A 17,807-nucleotide genomic window follows, 5' to 3' on the forward strand; every position below is an offset into this window, starting at 1 on the left:
GGGTCCGGGGGACCCGGAGCCGCACGGGCCGAGGCTGCTCCTCCTCTGCCCTCCGTCCCCGCCGCACTTGTCCACGCCTGGAGATGGCAGTCCCCAGCCGCGGGTCCCCCACGCCCCCTCGGCCATCACCCTGGGTGTCTGGACGGGTCCTACCTTCATACTGGACCTCCAGGTGCACTGAGCACAGCACGCCCAGCACGGGCTCCACAATGATGGAGGGCGCCTCTCCCACCACGTCCTGGGGGAAAACGGGCAGGGTGACAAGGATGGTCTTGACAGTACTCCAGGCTGTCCTCTTCCAGGCACAGGGGCTGCCCAGTGCAGCCCCCAACACCAAGGAGACTGGCCCAGGATAGACATGGGAGCTGATGCTGCCCCTCACCCCCAGCCCAACCCACTGCCCACCTGCAGGACCACGAGCGTCTGCAGAGCCAGCTGCTGGGCTCGGGCGGATGCGCACGGCAGCACGGCAACGAGGCCTTTGTACACTTGGTTCTGGTACTTGGGATTGCCGTGGCCCAAAGAGTCCAGCAGAACCTGCACGTCTTCTTGAGCCTCTGCTGAGTTGGAAGCGGCCAAGAACTCGGCGAGGGATCGCACCCCTGTGCAGAGAAAGGGACACTTAAGTCCTGAGTCTGGGTCACCCACCTCAGGTGTTTCACTGACAGCCCAAAAGAACCCAGCACCACATCCAGTGAAGGTCAGATAACAGAAGCCAGTAAAAAAACTCTTTGGCCTTGTCAGGAGCCACACCACCAACTGGAAAACCAGTTGGCAAAATTCTCAGCTGGAGTAGGTGGCCAAGGCCCTTCTGTGGGCATATAACACAAGCAGACTCTGGCACTGGGATGCCAACAGTGCTGCTAAGGATCCCACTGCCGATCCTGCCGCTTTGTCTCCCTTGGAAGAAGCTGTGATGGCAGGTATCACCCCATAGCCTCCGACACCATAATCCAGACAACAGGACAACTAATGGGGTTTGGCTTCCACTATCCAGGAGAAGAAAAAAAACATAAAAAATTTATAATGCTCTTTCAAAAGACACTAGCCAAAAAACCCTCCCACCCCCAGAGGGGAAGTCTGGGAAAGTTTGCAGTAGGTGAATGCTGCAGGTAAGAATGGAAACTATTTTGTGGTTTAACTGGAGCACTTGCAACCAGCAGGACAGCAATATCACATCAAAAGAAATGACTGTAAAGAAAGTGAGCTCATTAAAAACTGAGAGAGGGGATGAAATGCAACCGCTCAACAATAGCCGAGACTCTGAACTCCTTCCAGCCAGACAAACGCTGCGGCAATCTGCCATCTGGCAGGTGGAGGGAAGGGAGCACGGCAAGCAGCCCCGGGGACCAGAGGTCAGGGAGAACATCCTCATCTGAATTAGGAAAAAGCACGGATGGACACGTCGCTTACCGTAGCTTTCACAAATGAGCTCCTTATACTTCCTGCCAGCGTTTGCGACGAGCTGCAGCAGCTTTACAGCCTCCCTTTTGTCCTCTTCTTTCAGGTGGTTCAGCCCTAGTATTTCCAGGAGAATCAAGACACCTCCGATCTCCAGAAATTCAATAAGGTATCTACGCCTGCAAGGACAGGGGGAACAAAGCCAAAAATGTCACCTGCCTTGGAGCCCATCTTCCTCTGTCAGCGCGCTGTGCTCCTGGGAACCATCACCTCCTGCCTCGCTGCACCGGGTGCCCGGGCAGCGAACACAGGGAGGTTCCTCCTGGAGCATAGAGACAAATACTGGCCAGGTCACCAGCTCCCGTTTTACCCTGTGCTCGTTTCAGATACTGAACCACTGGCACAGAAAGCCCCGTCCCCGCACTCAGGCTCTCACCACACTCCTTCCACATTGTGTCAGTGACCCGGTGGCAGCGGTGCAGTGGATTTGGTTTTTGAGAGCATTTGAAATTCCTACCACAAGCCTCACTGGGGCCTGCCTTGCCTGAAATGCTTACACAGCCCTCCCAAAAGACCGCCAATGACTTGTTATTTTCTTTATTCACCCCCTCACCCTTGTGTGCCCTTCCCACCGCACCTCTCACGCAGTGACATTCTGTACTCACCCACTTGCAGCAGATAGGAAGATGCCAATGGACTTGAGCAGCTTGTCGAGGCACGTGCTGTACATGTAGCTGTTTGACAAGGCTAAGGAGAGATTTACAGACCATCATGGTGTCCCTCAGGCTGCCTTTTGGCAGTGTGGAGGTCTGAACTGGGTACTCTCTCTGCAAGAGAGCATGGACCTTCCTCTCACAGGTGTGCAGAGGCAGCACTCATCCCAATATGAGGAAAAACACTAATTCTATGTTTCTGACAGACATGACTCTCTCTTCAGTTCCGTCTTTAGATAGCCACTTCCTCCCCCCTGCAGAACACAGCTGGATATGGACGCCTCCATACAGAAGCTTAATTTTTAAACAAATTTTCGGTAGAGAACCTTCCCTTCCCACTATCACACGCCACCTCCAGCTGTCCAAGGAAACAGATACGTCATCCTGAGCCATGCTGTTAGGCGAGCCAGAAACAAGCTGGCTCCCTGGGAGAACTCCAGCTCCAGCTCTGGTTCTGTGTTGCCATCGTTGCTTTTAATGAAGTCATTCAGGATGCGGCTTCGAGCAACGTTGTGGGCACTATCCCATTCCTGCAAGAAAACCATGAGCTTCCTGATGGCTTCCTGCTCTTTGACAGAAGTCATGATTTCTTCTGCCTAGAGAAAAGTGAGAAGTTAAAAAAGCATTTTGAAAATAGAATAAAGTCTGTACTAAGGAATTACCACCAGAACCACATTTAAAATCTCTGGCAAATAATATTAAAACACTTGCTAGCCATTAATTTAATCTCATTTTCCTTTATACTCATTTCACAGATAGGAAACCCGAGGCAAAGAGAGAGTTCCTGGTATGTCTGAAGCTGCACGATGAATCTGCGACAGACTTGAGATTATTTTGCAGGGCAGGTGGTTTCACCACAGGATCTCTCTTCTCTGCTCTGTTAATAAAGTCATTTTGATGTCACCCATTCCCCCAGCCTCGGTTTCTCACTAGCCTCATGATATGAACACTGCATCTCATATCTCACCTGCCAGAGAGTAAATAGGGTGAAATGAGAGCACAAATAGGTATGGATTTATGGGGAGTGACAGGGTCAAGGGGGCTGTAAATGCCTGTTAGCGTAGCAGTGCAGCGTGGCCTCACTCACGTGATGGAGCGACAGTCTGGGACTGGGCCCACATCCACTCCAGGAAGATGTGCTTGGCCTTGGCACTGGGAGAGCGCTTTAGGACCCTTTGGCATGACACACGTTTGCACTGTTTTTTTCTTACCTATTTTCTATGTCATGTTTTTAAACAATCTAAGAAAACCTGAAATGAACCATAGGCAAGACAACAGAAGAAGCTCCAGAAACGTCCCTTGCCTGCACTTCCTTCCATCCCTTCACAGAGGTGTTCTATAAAGCAATTCATATTTTGCCAAATTTCTTTTGCACGCTTTTGGCTCAGTATGATATCCCCTGTTCCAGCCCGGCAAAAGTGAAGGCGCACTTAGTAGAGGGATAAGTGTCAGAAGATAAAACTCTGTTCATTCAGTAGGTGAGAATTTCACTTGCATGTATGCATTTGGCTTTAAGACACTGACCAATCTCAAGGAGCCTCGCAGTTAAACATCAGTATCTGTGTACATGCACAGACGCAGAAAGAGGGACAAGGTCACAGACAGCTGCATTAACACAGGTGCGTTGTCCTCCACCAAGCTGTATCAACATGCCTGAGGATGAGAAAGGAATTCACACCTTGTCTAACACAGTTCTTGGACTTCCTACATAAGAAAAGCACCATTTTAGGTTTTATTTAAAGTGTGGTTTAAGAGAGATTAAGTTAAAATTACACAAAATCTTTGGGTCTCAGAATAAGAAGTTTCTTTCAATGTAATACAAGTTGCCAAGATTACCAATTTCCTATCTACAAAGTTCTTAAGCCTTTTCTCCTAGAATCTGGAGCAAAATCCCACATCAGTTCCAGAATATCCCCAAGATACCTGCTCAAAAGTAACTTTCTATTGCTATTATCTGAACCAGACTGAAAGCAATGACCAAGAGGTGAAGGTGTACATCAGTGCCTGAAAACAAACAAAGTCTTCAAACACATGGCTAAGAAACAAGGTTTGAGAATTAAGATGAGATGAAATTTCATTTGGGAATTAACGGTCTGTGCTCTGTAAGGAGTCTGTGTCCTTGGCAGGACGTTTTTAGGATCTCCTTTGCAGGGAAGCAGGTTTAAAATAAATCCATTTTCCCAAAATAGTTGTGATTGAAAATGTTATTAGCCATAACAAATGTTAGTGCTGACAGGAGAATGGCCTGTTAGGGGCCTCTGGTGAAACAGTCAAGTGAAAGTCATATTTCACATTATTGCGAACATTTTCCTGTGATTTACAGAATATTTGTGAAACATTACTTGCAAGGCATATGATTGATATTGAGAGAACAGCTAGTGTGCAGGGAGAATCTGTATTTCACAGAGACTGTTTGCATGAAATTTACAGTCCCATAAAGTGCTCCTCTGTCCTCAACAGAGATCTAGTTAAAAGAACTTTACAGTCTGAAACATCCCAAAATTGATTCTAAATTAATGTTTCCATATTTATGTTTAAGATGCTGGTGGTGTAATGCTATTCTATTTTTATTATAAAGCTGCAGTTACCACCCACTATACTGAAGTACCATCACCAGCTTCTGGACGTGAGGATTTTAGTGATACAAAGGGCTTGTCTATGAATCAATGGTAAAAAAAAAGAGAAGAGTTTGAAACAATGATCGCATGAGGCTTCTGAGGATACAGTGGTATCAGCCCCTGGCTGCTATAATAACAGCATCTGCTGACATAGTAGTCTTTAAGCAGACATTGCAAAGTACCCTGAAAATGTACATGAATATTTTTATTATGACCATTTTACATATGGGAACATACAGACACAGGGAAGCTAAATGACTTCCCTGAGTCATTTGTCAGTGCTGGCATCAGCACATAACTCCTGTTTGTTGGCTTCAAACTCTGCTCTCAACAGTGCTGGGCTGTCACCCCAGTCCATTGGACCTAATCAAAACAAGGCTGGGTCAGGGCAGGGCTTTATTCCTGCCAAGAAAAACACAAGTGATTTAGGAACTGGCTCTGGCAATTCAGCAGTTCTTTACATCCAGAGTGCTGCTAAATCATCAGATTGAGACCAAAAGGCAGACTGGTGCTGTGTCAGCCTCAGTCCGAATGTGCGGTGCCAGGGACTGATAGCCTTGGACTCACGGAAGGACAGTGATTTGGTGTCACCTTTGCATCTTGCAACATCAAGGTCGTGCCCAGCCTCCAGCAAAACTTAGAGCTTTTGTTTCCCCAGCAGGTTTCACCCTCTCCTGGCATACCTCAAGTGCCCCCAACCCTCCTCACACACAATGCATCTTCCCCAGAGTATCCCAACACGTTTCTACCCTACCCCGCCCCTCTTAACCCACAGTCCCACTGGCACCTCTCACACCTACATGTCCTGCTTTCCAGCCCCACTGCTAACCCAGCTCCAACTCTAGCCCCTGCACTCCCCCCACACCCAAATGGGCCCTGCACTGACCCCTAACATCCCTCTCAGTCCTTACCCCCCCTAATCCCCTGCATCCTCAACATTCCCCTCCTAGGCCCAACCATCCCACCAGGCCTGACCCAGTCCAACCACAGGCCCTGTGCTCCCCCACACCTCCCTCCCGCCACCTCTCACACCTACATGTCCTGCTTTCCAGCCCCACTGCTAACCCAGCTCCAACTCTAGCCCCTGCACTCCCCCACACCCAAATGGGCCCTGCACTGACCCCTAACATCCCTCTCAGTCCTTACCCCCCCTAATCCCCTGCATCCTCAACATTCCCCTCCTAGGCCCAACCATCCCACCAGGCCTGACCCAGTCCAACCACAGGCCCTGTGCTCCCCCACACCCCAAAACCCACCCCAGGCCCTACAACCCCCCCGGCCGCAGTGCCTCAGCCCCTCACTCCCTCTCACCTTCCCTGAGGGGGCGGATACCCCGCAGGATAACTGACACCGCAACTGAACCAATCGCGGCCTGCCTTTGCCCCCACGGCCCAATGGGTGGAGCAGTTTCCGCCCCCAGTGGGCGGGGCGCCCAGCCAGGGCCGGGTGCTAAGGGCGCGTTGCTACGGAAGTGGGCGGCGGGGAGGGAGTGGGACAGAGAGTGAGGCGGGGGGGGCGCTTTCCCTTTTCATTGGCTGCGGGAGGGGCGGGGGGGCGGAGCTTCCGGTGGGGAGAGCGGAAGCGCCGGCGGGGGGAGTGAGGCGGGAGTGCGCGGCGATGGGGGTCCGCGGGCTGGAGGCGGCGGTGGAGCTGGCGCCGGGGGAGGCCTGCGGTGCGGGGGCCAGCGGGCTTGGGGGGACCCGAGGGTGAAGGGGTAGTGCGGGCGGGCCCGAGGGACCCCAGTGACAGGACGGACTTGGGGACCGCTGAGGGGGGAGGCGCGGGGGACCGGGCTTGGGGGACCCCTGAGGGTGGAGGAGGTGGAGGGGGACCCCTCAGGGTATGGGGGGAGGGAGCCGTGGGGGCATTTGTTCCGTAACAAGTGTCTGGTAGTTCCTGGAGGGCAGGGCAGGACGTTTCCCTTTTTTGCCTGGAAGAAGGCAGCAGTCTGTGAGGCCTCCCCAGCTCGTGAGGAGGGGGTCTCTGCCCCCCGTAGCGGTCTGCACGCTGCTGGCTTTGCATCCCTGGAGAGTTTTGGGAAGCTGCAGGGATTGAAACTGCTGTCCTACTGAGCACACCCACATACTGAAACGGGATGAGGCAGTATTCATAGCTGACTGAGAAATTAAGCTAATATCCACTTCACCATTACCTTTAAACTTTATGAACTGGGCAAGCTGCTGTAAGTTCTGATTGTGGTAGGCTGGAGAACAATTATTTTAAATCTTGTGTTTTGTTTCAGAGAGCAGTACGGAGAGAGGGCATGCAGATGGTCAGCCTGTGGTGATTCTTTTAGGATGGGCAGGCTGCCAGGACAAATACTTGGCCAAATACAGCGCAATCTACAGTCAGAAGGTGAGTAGGTTATTTATAGTTTGATGACATTGTCATACAGCTGTCTGAAAAACTGCCACTTTTCTGCATGTTGGTAAAATCACTCTAAAGCCTTTCTCAGTCTGAAGAGTCACTGGAGTGAGTGGTGAGTTCTCTTGTCATTGAAAGCTCCTTGTCTCTTGGAGCCCCGTCTGCGTTATCTAACAGTTGCTGATGTCATCTTTGTGCGTGCAGTTGAGACAAAAATACTTCCTTGGTGAAACTTTCTACTGTTGTGTGAATCGCTGGAATATTTTAAGGCTTTTAAAGGTGTGAGAGTATTCAGGAATGACATGAACTGTGTTAGCTTTCCAAACAGATAAACATACAGGGACAGATTATGCATTTACTGCTTACTAATAGGCCATAGCACTGACTTGGCGAGGCAAGGCTGAGGACTGACAGAGCACATCAGCATCTGTTGTTGCTTTGGTTTTTCCTTCCTGTGAATATGATTCATCTAAGTGTTGTAATCTAAATTCGTTTCATCCTGTCTGTGGAACAGGCATCCTATGATAGTCATACCTGCTCACTAGGCACCACTTGTGTTTGAATTAGAGAGCTCTGTCCAATTGCTAGTTCCCTAAGTTATGATAATTTCCTTTCTAATACTGTGTTTTACTGGAATGATCCCAGCTTGTAGTGTGGGGACGTGGGGAAATACTAGACTTTTCTTTGTTTTTGTCAGCATACAAGGATCTTCTATTTATCCAAATCTGTTTCAGCTGCAGGTGGAAAAGTTTGTACATTAACAAATCTATTGTTAATGTGTAATCCAGTGCAAGAGTGATGAATTGGCTTGTTCTAGTGAAGAATTAATTGTTAAGTGATTGTTGTGACTAAGAGATGCTGCTGATCAGATCATGAGCATGTTACATGCCACCTTTTTTGGAAATACTTTTCTATCAGAAAGATTATAGGAATGGGAAGGGAGAGGAAAGGTTTTCTTAGCTCCTTAATGAGGAAGTGGCTGCAACCATGACAAGATGCTACAGAAGACTTTAAGAACTTGATATCCTCTTCCTTGTTCACTGTTCAGGGAGCTCTGGGCAGGAGGGCTGTCTTGGTGGCTTTGCCTTGTGTTTGTCAGTGTGTAATGTCAGTGAGTTTAGGTGCCAGAAAAGATCTAAAGCATTTATAAATGTAGTTCTATCTGCTCTATTTAGAAACTCCTCCACCAATCTACACCTAAAGATAAGGCCTTAACTGTAAAGGCAATTAATTGCACAGGTGTTCTGAATCTCTGAACCAGTGCTCTTCATTTGCACAGCTGGAGTGTTACAGAAAAGCTTATGAAAATCATGTCAGTGTTGGTTGATTGCGAGTGAGTCTTAGAGACAGCTGCAAAAAAGTACTAACCAAGGACAGGAAGAAGGTCCGCCTCCTTCTTATGTTTGTTTCAAGGTAATGAACTAGATGTGTACCAGAGCAGGCCCTTCTTACCAAAATGGCTGATACTGCAGGTCTGTGAATTGGGGAAATGTTTTTCTCTTCCTGGGTGGAGACTAACACTTATAAAAGCATGGGTGGCAATGTCCCCAGGGTCTGTGCCAGTTAGCACAAGGTTTGAAAGGATCTTAAACACCATCAAATTCAGGCTTCTGCTACTGCAGAAACATTTTCTTAATACTGTGTGCTGTTAGGATTTATATAATCCTATTCATATTCGTGCTTTGCTACTGACACTAAAGACTTTCTTGTGGCCCTGTGGTTTCTGTTGGAAACCTGTCCCAAATTTCCACGTTCTTTGTACTGATGCTTGCCTACTCCACGTAATTTACATCATGGTCTAAATGTGTGTGTGGTCTATTTATTTTCTTCTTAGGGGTGCACCGTCATCCGCTATACGGCTCCATGGAGGATGATATTCTTCTCTGAGACCTTTGGCATCAGATCTCTCCAGACCCCAGCCAGGCGACTACTGGAGCTGCTCTTTGACTATAGCATTGAAAACAGACCGGTTCTTTTCCATGTTTTTAGCAACGGTGGTGTCATGCTGTACCGTTACATCATTGAGGCGCTCCACACTCACAAGCCATTTAAGAACCTCAAAGTAGCAGGCACCATTTTTGATAGTGCCCCTGGCAGAAGAAACTTGAGAGGAGGCCTTCGTGCCTTGGCAACTGTCTTGGTATCCACGAATGTGCTGCTCAAGTATTTCCTCTTACTTGCTTTTGCTACTACAGCGGTCGTGCTGCGGATCTTGCTGTACCCGTTGACCCGCTTCATCCACGAGAGCCATTACGATGCCCTGCTGAAAGCACCCTCGCGGTGGCCTGAGCTTTACCTCTATTCCCAGGCTGATGCCATCATCAAGGCCAGCGACGTTAAGCACATGGCTGATGCCCGGCAGCAGCTCAATGTCTCTGTGAAAGCTGTAGACTTCTCGGATTCGGCTCATGTCAGCCACATGCGGGTGTATCCCACCTATTACAGCAACCTCTGTACGACTTTCCTGTCTGACTGTGTCAGGGGCTCACCTTGTTAGTGGTGTAATGACCTCCAATGTTGCCTCTGCTTTGCTCAGCTTGTATGGGATATGTCATCCCCTTTGCCTTTGTGTCTTTGAAGGGAGGAAAGTAGAGACTTCTTAGGTTTTTTGTTTTCTTTCACCGTCTACAAGTCTGAAAGCCTTCAGGCTGGCCTTTGGGCCAGCCATGCTATAGCAGAAAGTAGATATGGATTAATTTAAAGTACAGAAGGTGAAATACTAGCGTGGTTGAAGTTAAGATTCTTTACCAAGGTGTCACGGACTAAAATTTCACATGGAGTGTTATTTGTTTCTTCCTGTCTGTTATTGTTCTCTGCTTTCCATGTTGTCTCCTTGTCCCTGATGTCCAATGTGCGTGGTCTGTTGCCTTGTACTGATTTACAATACAGCTCTTCCATGTCTTTGTTTTTTTTCCTCTCTGCCATTTCTTTTTTATGTTGCAGTGAGCAAACAGAAGCAGCTCTGCAGGACTTTTCTCTTCTCTTGTTGCATCCCACCTCTTGTTATAGTCCTTGCTGAAGACCAGGCCCGGAAAACAAGTGTAAGACCTGGAAAAGGGTTGTGCAGGGCAGTATGACCAGGCTGTCATCTGGTTCCATTAAACAGCTGAGATAGAGCAGTTAAATGTTAAGTTAAATTTGAGCTTGATGGGAGCTCAAATGTGTGTGGTAACTTTTGTGTTCTCCAACCAAAAGATTTAAGTTAACCTTTTTGAATGTGTCTTGTGTTTTGTTTTTCTTCCTTCCAGTCTTTTTTGTGTTCTCCTGAGTAGTTTTGCTTTCTTGGAGAACCGCTCATTTTTTATTGTGTGTCTTTGAGCAGCCTATATTGTGCATCTGGAAATGCAGGAAAACTGGCACAGCTGTAACCCAAAAGACCTCAGAAATAGAAAGGTGGAACTACAGAGAAAAATGAAGCTGTCTCTTCGAGCTATGATTTATACTGGGTGTTTCTTAAATCACTTCCAGCCCACAAATGTCCGTGAAATTTGATGTTTTTCCCTCATAATGTTCTCTTCAAATGATAAGTCTTTGCTGTCTGTGCAGCGTGTGCTGGTAATACAAGAAATTAATTCCTTCCACCTGGTGAAAAAGTAGCTCATTGCACTGCACTTCAGCCATGTTTGGTTTTGGGTTTTCTTGTTTATTTGGGGGAGAAGTTGGGGTAAGGAGAGAGGAGAGCCTGCTAATAACGTGTTAGCACCGTGTCACAGCATTGCAAGCTAATTAATAACATGGTGGACAGGATTAGCCGACTTTAATTTCCTAGTGAAACGTTGCTTGCAAACAGGCTTTGGAGGGCTATGGGCCTGTTTGAACAAGGGGCCGCCCTTGAGAGGTCAGAACATGAAAAGCACAAGGATTTTTTGCAGATATTTGCTGCCTGTGCGCTGCTGTGTTTGTCTTGCCCACCCTTGGGGGGTGCTCTCATCCTCAGTTGCAAAGCACTTGCTGTTCTGAATCGAAATGCGGGGAGGGAGGTCTCTTGGGAAGCACTAAAATAATTTGGAAGTTTAAAATGAGACCTGCAACACCTCAGAAATGGCAGCACAGGGTGAGTTGTGGTCAGTGGCCAGCACAACTGTTTCTAGCAGGCCAGTGTGGCAACGCTTCTTTAAAGTGAAGAATAACCCTCCCTTGGGCGTGGTTTTAAAGGGTGGGCTGGGATGTATGGGATAGGTGAGAATTAACTGAAGAGGGGCTGATGGCCTGGTTTGTCTTCGCTTTTTTCCGAGTGAAAACTGCTTCCAGGCACAGGAGCCCTTGTTTTTTGGGGTCCAGTCTTCTGTAGGTCAGATGCCAGTTTCAGCTTCCAGGGTGAGGATGAGCTGTGAGGGCTACCGTGCGGTAAGATAGCTGTCAGCTCGCTGCTTTTCATGAAGAAATTGTTGTTCCTAGGGTTTGGACCTGTAAAATCCAGACGCAGTCCCCTATCCTAGGAAGCCCATCAGAGATCTGCCAGCTTTTTAAAGCAGGCCACTGGTTTGCGCTGCCAGTGCCGTAACTCCTGAGCTGTGATCTGTTTGCCTGCCTTCCTGGAGAGCTGGAGTGTGTCTTCTGAGCGTCCAGCCTGTTTGTGGTACTGTGAAAACTCTTAGGGAGCAGAGGTGATAAAGGTTATTTAACTAGCGCTTGCCCTCATGCTGGTTTCTATGGGTTGAGTATTTACAGAACAGTTAAACACTCTGTAATATACTCTGAATTAATACAGTTGTGCTGGGCTGGGAATCTGCTGTTCCTCTTTATTACCACGGGTGTTGAACTTCTATTTAAGGACTTGGGTTGTTCAGGAGTGTGGCTTGCAGGAGCTGGAGCTAAACCCTCTGTCCTTTTGCGACTGGATGGCAAAGAGCCCCACGCATGTTAGCTACACCTTCCATCCCATGTTCACCTCCCCACCGACAGGATTGCTGCTCCCCCAGCCCAGCCCAGCTCTGCCCCATCTCGGGATGCTCCATCTCCATCCGCTCCATCTCAGCGAGCGGGTGCTGCCTGCTGGAGCTCCGCAGTTGGAGGTGCCCTGTGTTACACAAGCGGGAGACAGCTCGTAGGGGTTTCCACTGCTGCAAAACTGACTTGAAATTTGGGGCTAATTCCTGTACACACCTCTCAAAGAGCAGGGGGGATGTCGAGTAAGTCGGTGATTTACAGAGAGAGTCATCAGGACCAATCTTGGCTTTTGTTTTCTATATCCCAGGAAGTTTTAATTATGATTATGAGCAGTGTGTTAAATGTATTGTGATATATTGCACTCTTCTTTCCTATACTGCATGTATGCTTGCCCTCTTTATTTCTGTTGCTTGCTATTTGAAACAGGAGGTTAATAACTTGGGAGCCCAAAGGCACACGGCCAAGAACTGATCCAAGCACTACTGGATTTAAAAAAAAAAAACAAACCAAAAACAAAAACAAAAAAAAAAACCCAACAAACCACCAGCCTCAAACCCTTAATCCTTGCTAAACTGTCACAGTTTGGTGCAGACTGTGTTCCTCGAGACCTTCAGCCTGAACAGTGGAAGCCAAAGGTTGGGATATCGTGGTAAATCCAAGTAAATCTCTGAGACGAGGAATGGGAGAGGTATTGCAGATCTACTCCTTGGGAGGAAAAACACAGCGTCCCTGGGCTTGCCTTGTGGGTGGGGAGCGGGATGTGGCACTGGCGATCTCTGCCGGGGTAGCCCGCAGCAGGATTTGCTGCAGTCCAGTCCTTGGGCGCAGCTGGTGGAGCAGCATGGGTGAAACACCAGCAGTGGTGGCAGAGAAGGATGCCCAGAGGCCAGCTGCTGCCTCTGCATGTTTCCCAGCTCGGTCCATCTCGCAAAAGCACAAATTAACCTTTCCTCACCTGCAGAAGCTGTTTGTGGGTGATTCCTGCAAGGGAGCTGGCTCGCTCCCCTGTGCTGTCTTCGCTCCCCAGGCAGCAGTGATGTTGGGGGAAGGTTTTAAAGGAAGAAAAATGCTGCTTAGCCAGTGGTGAGGGTGGTGGTGTGCCTGGGCTGGAGGGTGCTGAGCTGCTGCTGACAGGCAATGGCGGGACGCTGTGGTGCTGGGAGACCTGGGCAGACTGGGGGAATGATCCAGCCCAGCTGGGGGTCATGTTTTGGAGCTGTGGGTGAGCATCTTGCGGTGCCAGTAATTCAATGCAAGCTCCTGGGCAAAGACTGACCTGTGTCCGCACCTAATAAAGGTCTTTTAAAAGTCTGCCGTTGCCTTTTGTGTGTTGGGCCAGCAAATTGCGTATGGGCTGAGGCACCACCTTTGTACGTGTGAAGCTCTGCCACTGGTGGAAAAGCAAGTGTGGATGGCTGGAAATGGAAACGAGCAACCCAATGCCATGTTCTGCTGCTTGTAAAGAGAGATGGAGAGGTGTGAGGCTGGTGTCCATCGCCCTTTGGAGGTGATGGAGGAGGGCACTGGCCCAGGGCGGCTGTGCCAACTTCCCTGGCGGCAGCAGCATGGGATGCTCGGGCCCGGGAGGGAGCAGGGCTCCACGAGGTGGCAGCAGGCACCCTCTTTCCTGCGTGGAGAGATGTCTAGTTCAGAAGACAAGTACAGCAGATGCTGGAGAAGGCTCCCACAGTGCAGCTTCTGCATGCTTGAGAGCATCTCCTGCAAAAACTCCTTTCTCGAGGCAAGGAAAAGAACCAAAAAGAACAAACTCTGGTGTCGAGAAGCAGAGCTTATGAATAAGTATGGAACGGCATGTAACCCTGCAGCTGCCAAGTCCCTGGAAGTCGTACTGGATCCTATTTCTCAGCTTTAACTGAATGTTAAAATGAAAAGTCTAACGGCAGGAATGGCTTTACTGCCCTTCCCACATCGGCCAGCCAGGCTGCACCATTTCCTTCTCCATCACCCAGAGAGGGCTATCTAATTTTTAGGCAAATCTGTTCAATAATGTGGTTAGACAGACCATGGTCCAACTTCTGGAATCCCCACAAATTGGGACTGTGGAGCTCTCTTGGGTTCCCTGTAACCCACCAGCCCTGGGAAGGGAGCTGAACTTAGAGCTGCCCTCCTGAAAGGCTGTCGGGACCCCCGGAAACATGGGGCTGGGAAATTGGGGGGCAGTTGGAAAACAGAATAGCACAGCTGGGGACCACAGCCCCACTGTGGGCAAGGGAGGCAGGGGCTCGCCTGCCTGGCATCCCCCCATCCCCTTCCCTTTGAACTTGAGCCCTCATCCCCTCGTCTCCACATCCTTACAGGGCTGCACGTCTGTCCCCAGCACCACAGGCCGGAGATGGGCCACCTGGGCAGGGCTGGGGTGGGCAGAGGGGTGCACGGCACCCTCCCGAACCCATGGGGGCTAGGGCAGGGAGAGCTTGGGCAGCCCCTGCCCTCCCTGGGTGATGAATGAGCTGACAATAGGGTATTGATAAGGAATTAACCTTGAGCCCTTCTTGCTTCAGTGTCAATAGAGCAGGAGCCAAGTACACACGTTTGATTGGAAATCTGTGTTTGGTTTCTGCGCCCATCGACGTGCCGGAGAGACGAGAGGGGGATGCGAACTGTGGCTCTATGGGGCTGCAGCACCCTCTGTGCCCCCGACCTGACATGTGGGGGGGCCGGGTACCACCCCCCCACTCCCCCACCCTGGTTCCCCAAAGGGCCTGTGCCCATCCTGCTCCGGCCTCCTCTCCGAGCAGTTTGTTTAATTAAGTGTTTTGCCTAATGGGATTGCCTCATTTCCATAACAAACTGGCGGGCTGTCATTAGGTGGGCTCCCTCATTCATTACTGTTAAGTAGATATGGATCCCCCAGAAGGCGGCACTGGGTGATGAACGAGGCCCCTGACACACGCTATTACACATTAGCATTTTCTCAATACATCCGATACATCACGGCCCTCCGTTTCCTAAAGATATTTTAAATAAAATATTAGCAGCCGGCTGCGGGGGCGGGCGGTGAGGGAGGGAGGGAGGTTTCCTGCCCCTCACCCTGGCCTCCGGCCTCCTCTGGGCTGAAGGAGGACCCAAGAGTTGCTGAGATGCCCTGCTGCTCCCTGCCAGCCAAAAATAAGCAGCCAAATCCACTCCTTTCCCCATCCTTACCACTGGAGATGGAAAGAGGACCCTGCTGCCCACCCCCCACCAGCCTGAGGACCCCCTCAGCACCCCGTCCCCAGGGGACATGGCCATGGGGAGGGGTTACAGACCCCATCGACTCGTCTGCAAAATGTTTGTAAACCAAAAGCGTCGGCGCCAGCCCCACGCCGGGGGGGAACCCGACCTCCACCCCCTCTTCTGCCACAGCAGCCTCCCGGTCCCTGCTGCCGGGGTAACCCTATACTACGCCGGTGGCCCCTAATGCAGGACGTATAGATCTGTTGGGGCTGGGCGCCTCCTGCCCCCAACTAATGCAGCTGACGAGACTTCATTATGGGGGGGCCTCCGGCCTCCTCTGGGCTGAAGGAGGACCCAAGAGTTGCTGAGATGCCCTGCTGCTCCCTGCCAGCCAAAAATAAGCAGCCAAATCCACTCCTTTCCCCATCCTTACCACTGGAGATGGAAAGAGGACCCTGCTGCCCACCCCCCACCAGCCTGAGGACCCCCTCAGCACCCCGTCCCCAGGGGACATGGCCATGGGGAGGGGTTACAGACCCCATCGACTCGTCTGCAAAATGTTTGTAAACCAAAAGCGTCGGCGCCAGCCCCACGCCGGGGGGGAACCCGACCTCCACCCCCCCTCCTGCCACAGCAGCCTCCCGGTCCCTGCTGCCGGGGTAACCCTATACTACGCCGGTGGCCCCTAATGCAGGACGTATAGATCTGTTGGGGCTGGGCGCCTCCTGCCCCCAACTAATGCAGCTGACGAGACTTCATTATGGGGGGTGTGTGTGTGTGTATGTGTCCCCTGAGGTGTGCCCTTCACCCTGCCCTCCTGGCTCTGCCGGGGGGGACAAGTTGGGGGACCCCATCCACGGTGGGGCAGAGATGCATCATTGCAGGGGGATACTGGGGTGGGATGTCCCACCCCAGCATCCCCTGGCATCTGTCCTTGCACCCTAAAATAGGACCAGTGCTCCCCTTTGGGACATTACCCACATCCAGGGGCTGAGACATATGGGGGCGGGGGAAGATCTCCTCCGCTGCCTCTCGCCTGCGAAGGGAAACACAGAAAGGCGGGAAGCACCCGAGAAGATTTATACTTGTTTAATTAATGTCAAATGTAGTTTACAAACGGGAGTGACAAGTACCTCTTTGTATAATATACACCGACACACAATCATCGACACACCGGAATATCGCTTTGTGCAACTGGGATTCTTTGGGCAAAGATAGGTAACTCCGATATTTCAATTTTTTTTTTTTTTTTAAATCATTTAAACTCATTACAGAAGAGGGGAAGCGGCAGATGTGTGTTACAAACCGGGATGCCTCTCTCCCCAGCCTTCCCCCTGCGGCCCCCCCCTTGAAAACAGGGGATGGCTTTACAATGAAAACAAAACAAAACAAAACCAAAACCAACCCCAAAATAAAGAACTCAATGACTAGTTACATATGGTTTTACACATACGTACACTGAGCACACGGCTGGTCCACAAGCCCCCCCACCAGAAAGCCTGGCTCCCTCCCGGAGCCTATTGCCAAGGAAGGGCTGAGGTGGGGGTGTCCTGCCCTCTCCCCCCTCCCAGCTGCCTCTCAAACCCCAACTGCACCTTCCCCAAATCCATCTTCGAGACCCCGGCACCCAGGCAGTGCCACCCTGGCTGGGTGGCACTTGCAGCCCAGCTGTACCTCCCCCAAATCCTCCCCTCCCCCTTTACAAACCCAAACCCAAGTGCGTGTAGCTGCCCTTCCCCTGCCCCAGTGCTGCTGGCCGGGGGGCTACCCAGCGGTGACAGCCCACCGCTGCAGCCCTCTCCCCTGCCCGCAGCCTCCCCAGGGGTCAGGACCCTCCTGGGATGCCTCGGCTTCCCCTGGTCCCCGGGAGCTCTGCAGGGATGTGCCCACGAGCAGGGGAAGAGGCAGCTCTCTGGTCTCAGAGGCCACCACGCTGCTGTGAGCTTGGGAGACCCGGGAAACTCTCAGTTAGGAATTGTTGCCTTTTGCCGAGATGCTTATAAAATACAGCTGCTTCAATTTGATTTGGCTTTTCTTTTTGGGGGGTGGTGCAATGGGATCCTTCTGAAATTGCACAGGAGACGCCAAGAACAGCAGCTGCTCTCTGCAAAACAGCATCCAGCTTAGGACAGAGAAGTAGTGATGGGACCATCACCCCCGAGGCATCCTGCTTCTCCAGCCCTTCCCTCTCCGGAAAGGCCCCGGCAGCACAGCGGTGCTGGGGTCCCAGTTCCAAACTCCTCATCCAACTGCTGTTTCCAGACTGTCTTAAAACACCCCAGCCACGTTGTGCTGCCAGGTGGGATCTGCTTGGAATGACCCTGCGGGAGCAGGAGGAGATGAGACCCTTCATCTCCCTGTCTTCTGGCTCCGGGGTGTTGGCACCCCGTGACCGCCGGGGAGCCGGGGCAGGGCTGCGCGGCGTGGGGCTGGAAGTCAGTACACAGGGTGTGCGTTTGCCTTGGGAAACGGATCAGTGTCTGTTTCTTGGATCCTGAAAATAAAATAAAAAAAAAAACCAAACCCCCCAAAAAACCCCAGGCCAGATGGCAGCTTTGGTTAAGGCTGAGGATACAGGAGACAGGGACAAGCATGAGGGACTGCGCGGAAGAAGCCGGGGGCGGGGGGGGGGGGGGGGGGCGGG

General features: G+C 51.0%; 2 protein-coding genes across 2 annotated transcripts in view; one reads left to right on the top strand and one right to left on the bottom strand.

Moving 5' to 3' along the window:
* Nucleotides 1-2,698, bottom strand: part of LOC104286282 (chromosome unknown open reading frame, human C1orf228) — an 8,301-nt gene extending 5,603 nt beyond the window's left edge. Inside the window, exons 1-5 of the mRNA XM_009884859.1 lie at nt 2,493-2,698; nt 2,067-2,135; nt 1,414-1,580; nt 406-602; nt 154-238 (exon numbers count right to left, since the gene is read on the bottom strand). Coding sequence (XP_009883161.1) covers nt 154-238; nt 406-602; nt 1,414-1,580; nt 2,067-2,135; nt 2,493-2,698 — 724 coding nt within the window. The remainder of the gene's footprint in view (nt 1-153; nt 239-405; nt 603-1,413; nt 1,581-2,066; nt 2,136-2,492) is intronic.
* A 3,643-nt stretch (nt 2,699-6,341) lies between these two features.
* TMEM53 (transmembrane protein 53) lies at nt 6,342-9,683 on the top strand. Its single transcript, XM_009884670.1, has 3 exons — nt 6,342-6,404; nt 6,975-7,087; nt 8,931-9,683. Exons 1-3 carry the CDS (start codon nt 6,350-6,352, stop codon nt 9,591-9,593), a joined length of 831 nt encoding a protein of 276 aa, XP_009882972.1. The 5' UTR covers nt 6,342-6,349; the 3' UTR covers nt 9,594-9,683.
* Nucleotides 9,684-17,807: the final 8,124 nt, after the last annotated feature.

Source organism: Charadrius vociferus, unplaced genomic scaffold (assembly GCF_000708025.1).
Source record: "Charadrius vociferus isolate BGI_N301 unplaced genomic scaffold, ASM70802v2 scaffold163, whole genome shotgun sequence".
Lineage (NCBI taxonomy): Eukaryota > Metazoa > Chordata > Aves > Charadriiformes > Charadriidae > Charadrius > Charadrius vociferus.

Coding starts and splice junctions, on each gene's coding strand:
- TMEM53 (XM_009884670.1), top strand. CDS start 6,350: ATGGGGGTCCGCGGGCTGGAGGCGGCGGTGGAGCTGGCGCCGGGGGAG. Junction 6,405..6,974: donor GGCGCCGGGGGAGGCCTGCG/GTGCGGGGGCCA, acceptor GTTTTGTTTCAG/AGAGCAGTACGGAGAGAGGG. Junction 7,088..8,930: donor GCGCAATCTACAGTCAGAAG/GTGAGTAGGTTA, acceptor TTTTCTTCTTAG/GGGTGCACCGTCATCCGCTA.